Source organism: Aquarana catesbeiana, linkage group LG07 (genome assembly GCF_042186555.1).
Source record: "Aquarana catesbeiana isolate 2022-GZ linkage group LG07, ASM4218655v1, whole genome shotgun sequence".
Taxonomy (NCBI): domain Eukaryota; kingdom Metazoa; phylum Chordata; class Amphibia; order Anura; family Ranidae; genus Aquarana; species Aquarana catesbeiana.
This window is the reverse complement of record NC_133330.1, coordinates 15,341,814-15,353,205: the sequence shown is the minus strand read 5'-3', so window position 1 is coordinate 15,353,205 and position 11,392 is coordinate 15,341,814. Positions and strand designations below refer to the sequence as shown.

Sequence of the window (11,392 nt, the reverse complement as noted above, 5' to 3'; positions counted from 1 at the left end):
GTCTATGTGATATTGGGGGGGGGAACATTTTCCTGCGCACAGGTAACTTCCTGTCCGGTGATCTCTTTGAAGGTGCTGCATGCCGTCAGTGCTCAGCCTCCGGCAACCTGTGATGGATCCCCGATACCGGATTCCGGTTCTGTCCGAGATCTCAGATCCAATAGATACATTTTAACACCGGGACATCAGGTTCATTCCCACCAGTCTGAATCCAGTGTTCTCTGTACAGCGCTCTGGTATATGTCAGAGCTATTTAAATGTATAATAATAATGGTGTGTGACTGCGGGGGGACATTATACATTTATATAGCTCTGACATATACCGCAGTGCAGTACAGAGAACACTGAGCCAGTCACATCAGTCTCTGCACCAGAGGAGCTTACACTCTAATAATAGTATGTGTCTGTGAGGGGACAATGGAGTGTAAGCTCTTCTGGTACAGAGACTGATGTGATTGGCTCAGTGTTCTCTGTACAGCACTGCGGTATATGTCAGAGCTATATAAATGTATAATAATAGTGTGCGACTCGGGGGACCTTCTACATTTTATATAGCTCTGACATATACAGCAGTGCTGTGCAGTGAACACTGAGCCAATGACATCAGTCTCTGTACCAGAGGAGCTTACACTCTAATGTCCCCCCACAGTCACACACTTATTAGTGGAGTGTAAGCTCCTCTGGTACAGAGACTGGTGTGACTGGTTCAGTGTTCTCAGTACAGCGCTACGGTATATGTCAGAGCTATATAAATGTTCTCCTGGTCACACACTTATTATTAATAATAATATTATACATTTTATATAGCTCTCACATATACCGCGGTGTTGTACAGAAAATACTGAGCCAGTCACATCGGCCTCTGCACAAGAGGAGCTTACACTCCAATAAAGGTGTCTGTGGGGGGGACATTAGAGTGTAAGCTCCTCTGGTACAGAGACTGATGTGACTGGCTCAGTGTTCTCTGTACAGCACTGTGGTATATGTCAGAGCTATATAAATGTCTAATAGTGTGTGGCTGTGGGGCACATTATACAATTATATAGCTCTGACATATACCACAGTGCTGTACAAACAAACACTGAGCCAGTCACATCAGTCTCTGTACCAGAGGAGCTTACACTCTAATAATAATAGTGTGTGACTGTGGGTGGACATTAGAGTGTAAGCTCCTCTGGTACAGAGACTGATGTGATTGGCTCAGTGTTTGTACAGCACTGCAGTATATGTCAGAGCTATATAAAATGTATAATGTCCTCTGAGTCACACACTATTATTATTATACATTTATATAGCTCTGACATATACCGCAGTGCTGTACAGAGAACACTGAGCCAGTCACATCAGTCTCTGTACCAGAGGAGCTTACACTCTAATGTCCACCCCCCACAGTCACACACACTTATTATTAGAGTGTAAGCTCCTCTGGTGCAGAGACTGATGTGACTGGCTCAGTGTTCTCTGTACAGCACTGCGGTATATGTCAGAGCTATATAAATGTATAATAATAATAGTATGTGACTGGGGGACATTAGAGTGTAAGCTCCTCTGTACAGAGACTGATGTGACTGTGGGGGGGGGGACATTAGAGTGTAAGCTCCTCTGGTGCAGAGACTAATGTGACTGGCTCAGTACAGTGGATGGATGTTCTTGGCGTCTGTCAGTTGAACGTTCGTCACACAAGCAGGCGTTCGTTCGGCCATCTTGCTCGCTCTGGTTGTTGGGATCTCTCGGGTGGATGGCGTCCTCGGAGTCTCGTTTGCGGGGCGTCCCGGAGGGGTTCTGGTGGTAAATGGTTGTGTACATAATAAAGTTCTTTATTTTTTTCCCCGGTAGTCAGTGCAGCCGGCAGCTGTGTAAATGGTTCATTAGAGATCTTAACGAGGCCAAATCGGTATTAATTAGCGGGGTGGGAAGTGAGGGACCCGCTTGGGGTTTTTATTGTTCGGAAGCAGCGGGCTCTCCTGAGAGACGCTCAACAAGTTGAGGCTTGAGCCGCAAGACCTGCCAGACGCCGGCGCACGCCTTCCAAGTGTACCTGTCACTTCTTCTGTGCGGTGGATTCTGCCCCTAGTGACAGGTGGTGATCATTACACTTTGTGGCTGGAGACGGGAACACTCCATGTAAATTCATTTGTGTGTGTGTATATATATATATATATTAAATAGCTGAATTTTTTAAAAAGGGGCCTGTCATTAAATATATATTTCCATAAACCTTCCAGATATTTATTACCTCTCACCGAGATTACACTTACCGACAATACCGCCACCTGTTGTGTTTTTTTTTTTTTTTTTCTCCAGAAGGACAGCACCATCTTTGTTCAGGCAATATCCAGGGTCACGAGCCACCTCCTGGTCTGAGATGCCGACTCAGTTCTTGGCTGTGTTCAAAAATGTCTGACACAGATCAGCCCCTTGCTGCAATCTTTCAGTCTTGCGTTCTGATCACTGGGGGAGGGGGGGGGGGGGGGGGGGACTGAGGAAATGCTTCCCCCTGCCTGCAGCAGACTGATGACATCACCTCAGCCTAGGCAAAGTTAGTGTTGCAGTCTGATCTCAGGGCTCCCCTCTACAAAGTTACTATGCTGCCTTCTGGTCACTGGAGGGAGGAGAGACTAAGGAAATGCTTCCTCCTGCCTGCAGCACACTGAAGACATCTCTGCCTTAGGCCAAGGCACTCAGTGGAGCTCAAGGACGGCTTTTTTAATAATGTATTGTAACACGTCAGGGATTTATTCATATGGACTTGTTGGGTCACTGACAGGTCCTCTTTAATCTCATGATTTAATGATGTATCCAATCACAGTGTAGATGACACATTTATCTCCTCCCACAGTTATCTCAATGACCTGGAGCGAATCGCGCGGTCGGATTACGTGCCGACGCAGCAGGACGTCCTGAGGACGAGAGTGAAGACCACGGGGATCGTGGAGACGCATTTCACCTTTAAAGACCTTCACTTCAAGTGAGTACAGAGCGCCCGGCGCCGTGTGAACGATCGTTGGGGGGAGGGGAGCAGCGCGTCTACAAATGTAAAGATATAAATGATCATGCTTATGGATTTTTGGAGTCGGGGGACTTCTTTCCGTCTATTGAAATGAATGGGGGTGACGACCCGTTTCCTGATTGGCCAGGAGGAGAATCCGGAAGACAATGGTGAATATTTGCTATTGTCACACAACTGGGTGCGCTCGGGGTGCAGTGCTTGGGAGCCCACTTTTTTTATTTTTATTGCGGCGCCCTGCAATGTAGATTAGGGGGAGGCGGCGCCCTGCAATGTAGATTAGGGGGAGGCGGCGCCCTGCAATGTAGATTAGGGGGAGGCGGCACCCTGCAATGTAGATTGGGGGGTGGAGCCCTGCATTGTAGATTAGGGAGGGCGGCGCCCTGCAATGTAGATTAGGGGGGCGGCACCCTGCAATGTAGATTAGGGGGGCGGCGCCCTGCATTGTAGATTAGGGGGGCGGTGCCCTGCATTGTAGATTAGGGGGGCGGCGCCCTACATTGTAGATTAGGGGGGCGGCGCTCCTGCATGTAGATGAGGGGGGGCAAGGGCGCCCTGCATGTAGATGAGGGGCCAGGGCGCCCTGCAATGTAGATTTGGGGGGGCACCCTGCAATGTAGATTGGGGGGGCGGCGCCCTGCAATGTAGATTGGGGGGGCGGCGCCCTGCAATGTAGATTGGGGGGGGCGGCGCCCTGCAATGTAGATTGGGGGGGGCGGCGCCCTGCAATGTAGATTGGGGGGGGGGCGGCGCCCTGCAGTGTAGATTGGGGGGGGCGGCGCCCTGCAATGTAGATTGGGGGGGGCGGCGCCCTGCAGTGTAGATTGGGGGGGGGCGGCGCCCTGCAGTGTAGATTGGGGGGGGCGGCGCCCTGCAGTGTAGATTGGGGGGGGCGGCGCCCTGCAGTGTAGATTGGGGGGGCGGCGCCCTGCAACGTGGATTTAGGGGGGCTGCGCCCTGCAACGTGGATTTAGGGGGGCTGCGCCCTGCAACGTGGATTTAGGGGGGCGGCGCCCTGCAACGTGGATTTAGGGGGGCGGCGCCCTGCAATGTAGATTGGGGGGGTGGCGCCCTGTATGAATGGGCCATCGCCGATGCATGCAAGGATAAGTTCACATTGTAGGTGTAAGGTGGGATTCCTGGGCAGGAAGTCATCTGTGCCCCAGGAAACAGTTTCCCCATTTTAAGGGGACCCGGGACCAGCATATACTGTACATGGGGGTCTTTTTTCTGGGTCCCCCCCACACCCCGGATACGTCTGGGGGGTGGATAACAATTCCGAGGCTCGGTCACTCCTCTGACCTCCCACAATGCAATGCCAGCCCCTCGGTGACCTCCTCAGAGATGCCGTGTTGCGTTCTGGGATCGCGTTGGCATGCCTGGGATCTGACTGAAATAAACAAGAAAATAAAACCGATCGGCGACGCTTCTTGAAGACAAAATGGAGACGGTCACGCTTGATTTTTTTTTTTTTTTCCCCCATCCGGTGTCTGTGCAGTGCCACCCAGTGACCACACGGAGAAGTGCGGCTTCCTGCGGGCTCATTGTCGCCCTGCGTCCTGTTTATCTGAAGAAGTTTCTGGGTGGAGCTGAGAAGACGATCGCAGTTTGCTTTTCTGGCTCTTATCGAATGATCTGCCCGATGATGAATTGTATCATTACAAACAACTCATCTCTGTGATATCCGAGCGCCCCGTCAATTCTACAGAACCGTCTGCCAATCGGAAACCATTGTGGAAGGCGGAATAAAAAAAACAAAAATAAAAAGAAGAGACTTTGTGTATAAATGTGAGACGGGAGCCGCCCAACGTCCTTCTATAAATAGAGAGTCATTTCAATCTGATTTAACCCCTTCCTGACCGGGGAAAGTTCATAACCCAAAATATTCTTTGATATTTTTGCGGAATGATGAGGATGATTCCAGCCGAACGTTTCATCGTTCTTTATCCCCAATCCGCTCCGTTCCTCCTAAATTGTATCTTTTTATAGGCGATTCGTTACAAGGAGAAATCTCCTGAAATGGATTCACTGAACATCTCCCCCCCCCCAGATTCTTCTATTCCCAACAATTTACAATCCATTCATTTCTGTCTGTGGTTTACCTTTTATATCCATTTATCTCCTCCTTGTTTACCATATAGAATTAGAACTGGGGGGGGGGGGGTGTTATTAGTAATGGGATGTGTGCTATAAATATTGGGTGTGTTATTTATAGGCGTTATTAATTTTGAAGGTGTGTTATCAATATAGGGGGTGGTAATAATATTATGGGTGTGTTATTATTGGGGGGGGGGGGATTAATAATGGTGGAGGTGTTCTTAGTAATGGAGGTGTGTTATCAATATTGGGGGTGGTAATAATATTATGGGCGTGTTTATTAATTTTGAGGGTGTTATTATGATGGGTGGTATCCATATTGGAGGTGTTGGTAATGGGGGTGCTATGATTATTGGAGGTGTTATTGATAGGGGTGTGTTATTCATTTTGAGGGTATGTTATTAATATGGGGGGGGGTCTGATAATAAGAATGGGGGGGGGGGGTTGTTACTTGGTAGGTGCTATTGATGGGAGGATGTTATTGGGGGCGTGTTATTAATATTGGGGGGCGCTATAAATATTGGAGGTGTTATTATTTTGAGGTTATGGGGGCAGTGTTACTACTAGTGGGGGTGTTACTTATAATAGTGGGTGTGTTAATAATGGGGGGTGTTATCAATATTTGTGAGGTGCTGTTGATGTGGGGGGGGGGCTGCTATTAATATTCTGGGCATGTTAATAATAATGGGAGCATGCTATTAGTAATGTGAGGGTATTTTATTAATGGGGGTGTTAATAACAATGGGGGGATGGGGGTGTGTTATTAGTAATGTGGGGTGTGTTATTTAATAATGGGAGGTGTGTTATTAGTAATGGGGGGGGGTGTTAGTTAATAATGGGGGTGTGTTATTTAATAATGAGGGGGTGTTGTTAGTAATGGGGGGGTGTTATTTAATAATGGGGTGTGTTATTAGTAATGGGGGGTGTGTTATTAGTAATGGGGGGTGTGTTATTAGTAATGGGGGGTGTGTTATTAGTAATGGGGGGGGTGTTATTTAATAATGGGGGGTGTGTTATTAGTAATGGGGGGGTGTTTTTAATAATGGGGGGGTGTTTTTAATAATGGGGGGTGTGTTATTTGTAATGGGGGTGTGTTATTTGTAATGGGGGTGTGTTTAATAATGGGAGGTGTGTTATTAGTAATGGGGGGGTGTTTTAATAATGGGGGGTGTTTTAATAATGGGGGGTGTTTTAGTAATGGGGGGTGTGTTATTAGTAATGGGGGTGTGTTATTAGTAATGGGGGTGTGTTATTAGTAATGGGGGTGTGTTATTAGTAATGGGGGTGTGTTATTAGTAATGGGGGTGTGTTATTTAATAATGGGAGGTGTGTTATTAGTAATGGGGGGGTGTTTTAATAATGGGGGGTGTTATTAGTAATGGGAGGTGTGTTATTAGTAATGGGGGGTGTGTTATTTAATAATGGGGGGGTGTTATTAGTAATGGGGGGGTGTTAATTACTAATGGGGGGTGTTATTTAATAATGGGGGGGTGTTGTTAGTAATGGGGGGTTGTTATTTAATAATGGGAGCTGTGTTATTAGTAATGGGGGGGGGTGTTATTTAATAATGGGGGGTGTGTTATTAGTAATGGGGGGTGTGTTATTAGTAATGGGAGGTGTGTTATTAGTAATGGGAGGTGTGTTATTAGTAATGGGAGGTGTGTTATTAGTAATGGGGGGTGTTATTTAATAATGGGGGTGTGTTATTAATAATGGGAGGTGTGTTATTAGTAATGGGAGGTGTGTTATTAGTAATGGGGGGTGTTATTAGTAATGGGGGGGTGTTATTAGTAATGGGGGGGTGTTATTAGTAATGGGGGGGTGTTAATTAATAATGGGAGCTGTGTTATTACTAATGGGGGGGTGTTATTTAATAATGGGGGGGGGGGGTGTTGTTAGTAATGGGGGGTGTTATTTAATAATTGGAGGTGTGTTGTTAGTAATGGGGGGGGGGGGTGTTATTTAATAATGGGAGCTGTGTTATTAGTAATGGGGGGGGGGGGTGTTATTTAATAATGGGGGGTGTGTTAGTAATGGGGGGTGTGTTATTTAATAATGGGAGCTGTGTTATTAGTAATGGGGGGGGTGTTGTTAGTAATGGGGGGGTGTTATTTAATAATGGGGGGGGTGTTGTTAGTAATGGGGGGTGTTATTTAATAATTGGAGGTGTGTTGTTAGTAATGGGGGGGGTGTTATTTAATAATGGGAGCTGTGTTATTAGTAATGGGGGGGGGGGGTGTTATTTAATAATGGGAGCTGTGTTATTAGTAATGGGGGGGTGTTAATTACTAATGGGGGGTGTTATTTAATAATGGGGGGGTGTTGTTAGTAATGGGGGGTTGTTATTTAATAATGGGAGCTGTGTTATTAGTAATGGGGGGGTGTTATTTAATAATGGGGGGTGTGTTGTTAGTAATGGGGGGTTGTTATTTAATAATGGGGGTGTGTTATTAGTAATGGGGGGGTGTTATTAGTAATGGGGGGTGTGTTATTAGTAATGGGAGGTGTGTTATTAGTAATGGGGGGGGTGTTATTAGTAATGGGGGGTGTGTTATTAGTAATGGGGGGTGTGTTATTAGTAATGGGGGGTGTGTTATTAGTAATGGGAGGTGTGTTATTAATAATGGGGGGTGTGTTATTAGTAATGGGGGGGTGTTATTAGTAATGGGGGGTGTTAATTAATAATGGGAGCTGTGTTATTACTAATGGGGGGGTGTTATTTAATAATGGGGGGGGGGTGTTGTTAGTAATGGGGGGTGTTATTTAATAATTGGAGGTGTGTTGTTAGTAATGGGGGGGGTGTTATTTAATAATGGGAGCTGTGTTATTAGTAATGGGGGGGTGTTATTTAATAATGGGAGCTGTGTTATTAGTAATGGGGGGGGTGTTATTAGTAATGGGGGTGTGTTATTTAATAATGGGAGGTGTGTTATTAGTAATGGGGGGTGTGTTATTAGTAATGGGGGGTGTGTTATTAGTAATGGGGGGTGTGTTATTAGTAATGGGGGGTGTGTTGTTAGTAATGGGGGGGTGTTATTTAATAATGGGAGATGTGGCAGTAATAAAAAGGGGTGTGTACCACTAATAATGGGGGAGCTGTAATACATGAATGTCCAGTATCGATCGTACCTTCTCTTCATAATGTTGAGTCTACCTTGGACTGGTTGAGAGATGGCGAGGAGGACATAGATTGTGTTATAAAACCCGGGACAATGTGGGGAACAGAGAGGCGGGATCGTGCATTTTGAAGAGAAGCACCCTGCAATGCTGGACATTGATGTATTGCACAGCCCAGCCCCCCCCCCCCCATTATTAGTAACACTGTAATGTTTAACCACTTCAGTCTCCATATGATTATAAATGGCTTTGGAGAAAGCACTCTAAAATGGCCATTGCGCCCATTAATGGCCATCATTAGATGCAGACACCGTGTACAGAGCCGATCCGTTAGGCTCTATACCGCTTGACCGCTGTGATTGGTCACAAATGTAAGCACACGAAGAGAGTAAATGGATGAAATTTATGAATGGGGAATGAATGGGTCAGCTAGCAGATAATTCACGGTGGTCATTTTTAACTCTTTCATCCCCCTTTTATGTTTTCTATATGTGACCTGGATGTGACAGGTTCTCTTTTTCGTATTTGGTCATCAGATACAGTGCAAGTCCTCAAACATGACATATCTTCCCCCCCTTCTGATTTTTGCAGGATGTTTGATGTCGGTGGACAGAGGTCTGAGCGTAAGAAGTGGATTCATTGCTTCGAGGGAGTGACGGCCATCATTTTCTGTGTGGCTCTCAGCGCCTACGACCTCGTCCTGGCAGAAGATGAGGAGATGGTGAGGAGGAGATGTGGGATGGGGGGGCCCTTATATTGTCAGTATTTGGTGTTGTGAACAAATAAAGCTTCTAACAAATTGGTTAAAGCTGAACTCCGAAATCTTTTCATTTCCCCCCGACGCTTCCCTCACCCTAAGAAAAAAAACTAGGCTTTTATTTTCCTGTAAGTTGCTTTGGGATAAAGGTCTTCCAATGTGACATCACCATGCTGGAAGGAGGGGACATTGAGGTGGCTGATGTCACTTCCTTTCCCCAATAGGCCACCCCTTTGAACTACAAGCCCCATGATGGTTTGGGGCATTAGCAATGGGTGGGCATTTAGCTCAAGCTGTATTTACTCTGTCTATGCCTACATCAGTGGTTCCCAACCACCAGGCTGTGGGCCACAGCCTGGGTGTTCTCCCCTCTGCCTGAATAGAAGGTTGGGGGGGGGGGGTGCTAATCCTTTTCCATTCTATCTAAAACAAAAGCCTTTGTGTGTTGCTGTATTTTATATCTGAGCGTTGTTCTCTTTGTACAGAATCGGATGCACGAGAGTATGAAACTGTTTGACAGCATCTGTAACAACAAATGGTTCACGGAGACCTCCATCATCCTCTTCCTCAACAAGAAGGATCTGTTCGAGGAGAAGATCACACAGAGCCCCCTCACCATCTGCTTCCCTGAGTACACCGGTAAGATGCCCGCCGCTTGTCCAATACCGATCCATTACCCACAAAGTCATACCCGATGCCCCCCGGGACAGCCTTGCGTTACCAAGAACCGCGTCATGCAGAACTGATCAAAAAAAATGAGCTTACACCTTCCTACCAGTTAGGTGTTTATTTGTATTTCAACAGTAACCTAGATACATTATATGGCCGAAAGTCTGTGGACTCCTGACCATCACATCTTTGTCTTGTTGGACTTCCTATTCCAAAATCGCGACCATGGTTGTGGAGTTGCCCCCTCCACCGTGGCCATGGTTGGGGGGGGTTGCCCCCCTCCACCGTGGCCATGGTTGGGGGGGGTTGCCCCCCTCCACCGTGGCCATGGTGGGGGGGGTTGCCCCCCTCCACCGTGGCCATGGTTGGGGGGGTTGCCCCCCTCCACCGTGGCCATGGTTGGGGGGGTTGCCCCCCTCCACCGTGGCCATGGTTGGGGGGGTTGCCCCCCCTCCACCGTGGCCATGGTTGGGGGGGTTGCCCCCCCTCCACCGTGGCCATGGTTGGGGGGGTTGCCCCCCCTCCACCGTGGCCATGGTTGGGGGGGTTGCCCCCCTCCACCGTGGCCATGGTTGGGGGGGTTGCCCCCCTCCACCGTGGCCATGGTTGGGGGGGTTGCCCCCCTCTACCGTGGCCATGGTTGTGGAGTTGCCCCCCCTCCGCCGTGGCCATGGTTGTGGAGTTGCCCCCCCTCCGCCGTGGCCATGGTTGTGGAGTTGCCCCCCCTCCGCCGTGGCCATGGTTGTGGAGTTGCCCCCCCTCCGCCGTGGCCATGGTTGTGGAGTTGCCCCCCCTCCGCCGTGGCCATGGTTGTGGAGTTGCCCCCCCTCCGCCGTGGCCATGGTTGTGGAGTTGCCCCCCCTCCGCCGTGGCCATGGTTGTGGAGTTGCCCCCCCCTCCGCCGTGGCCATGGTTGTGGAGTTGCCCCCCCTCCGCCGTGGCCATGGTTGTGGAGTTGCCCCCCCTCCGCCGTGGCCATGGTTGTGGAGTTGACCCCCCTCCACCGTGGCCATGGTTGTGGAGTTGACCCCCCTCCACCGTGGCCATAACATCCTCCATTATTCTGGGGAAGCTTTCTATAAGATTTTGGAGGGTTTGTAGGAATTTGTACCCATTTCTGAGGTAAGGTACTGATATTGGATGAGAAGACCTGGCTCACCATCGGTGAGTTCATCCCAAAGCTGTTCAGGAGAGATGAGTTTAAGGCTCTGCAGGACACTCAAGTTCCTCCACACCAAACTGCTCACACCATGTCTTTATGGAGCTGGCTTTGTACACCAGGCCTCAGTCATGGTGGAACAGAAAAGGGTCTTCACCAAACTGTTACCACAGAGTTGGAAGATCACAACTGTCTTCAATCTCTTTATATGATGGAGGATTACTAGTATCCTTCACTGGAGGCACCTGAACTCCATAATTTGGTGGGGGTCCACCTACTTCACACTTCAGTTTACAGATTGGTGCCATACTTCCGAAAGGACCCTGTGTGGTGATGTCTGAGGGTTTTTTTTTTTTCCCTCCTCATGCCATCTCTCGTCACCTCCCCGGAAGACCTATCTAGCATTGAGGTTCAACCTCTAGTGGCAGTTGCCATCTTGTGTATCTTAAAGTATAATAAAGATATTAGACATACTTTTGCTCCAGCTAAAAAGAGCTTGCTGGAGTAATGGTCTCAGTCTATAATGAACTTCAGCGATTTAACAAGTTGAATATCTGCATGTGTGCCACCCCACCAGTTGAATATC

At 48.2% G+C, this 11,392-nt stretch overlaps 1 protein-coding gene across 1 annotated transcript in view; it reads left to right on the top strand.

Annotated features, from left to right (window-relative positions):
* Positions 1-11,392, top strand: part of GNAI2 (G protein subunit alpha i2) — a gene marked incomplete in the record, with an annotated part of 65,128 nt that overhangs the window by 44,104 nt on the left and 9,632 nt on the right. The window contains 3 exon segments of the mRNA XM_073591656.1: positions 2,840-2,968; positions 8,813-8,942; positions 9,464-9,617. Of these exon segments, the coding sequence (XP_073447757.1) occupies positions 2,840-2,968; positions 8,813-8,942; positions 9,464-9,617 (413 nt within the window).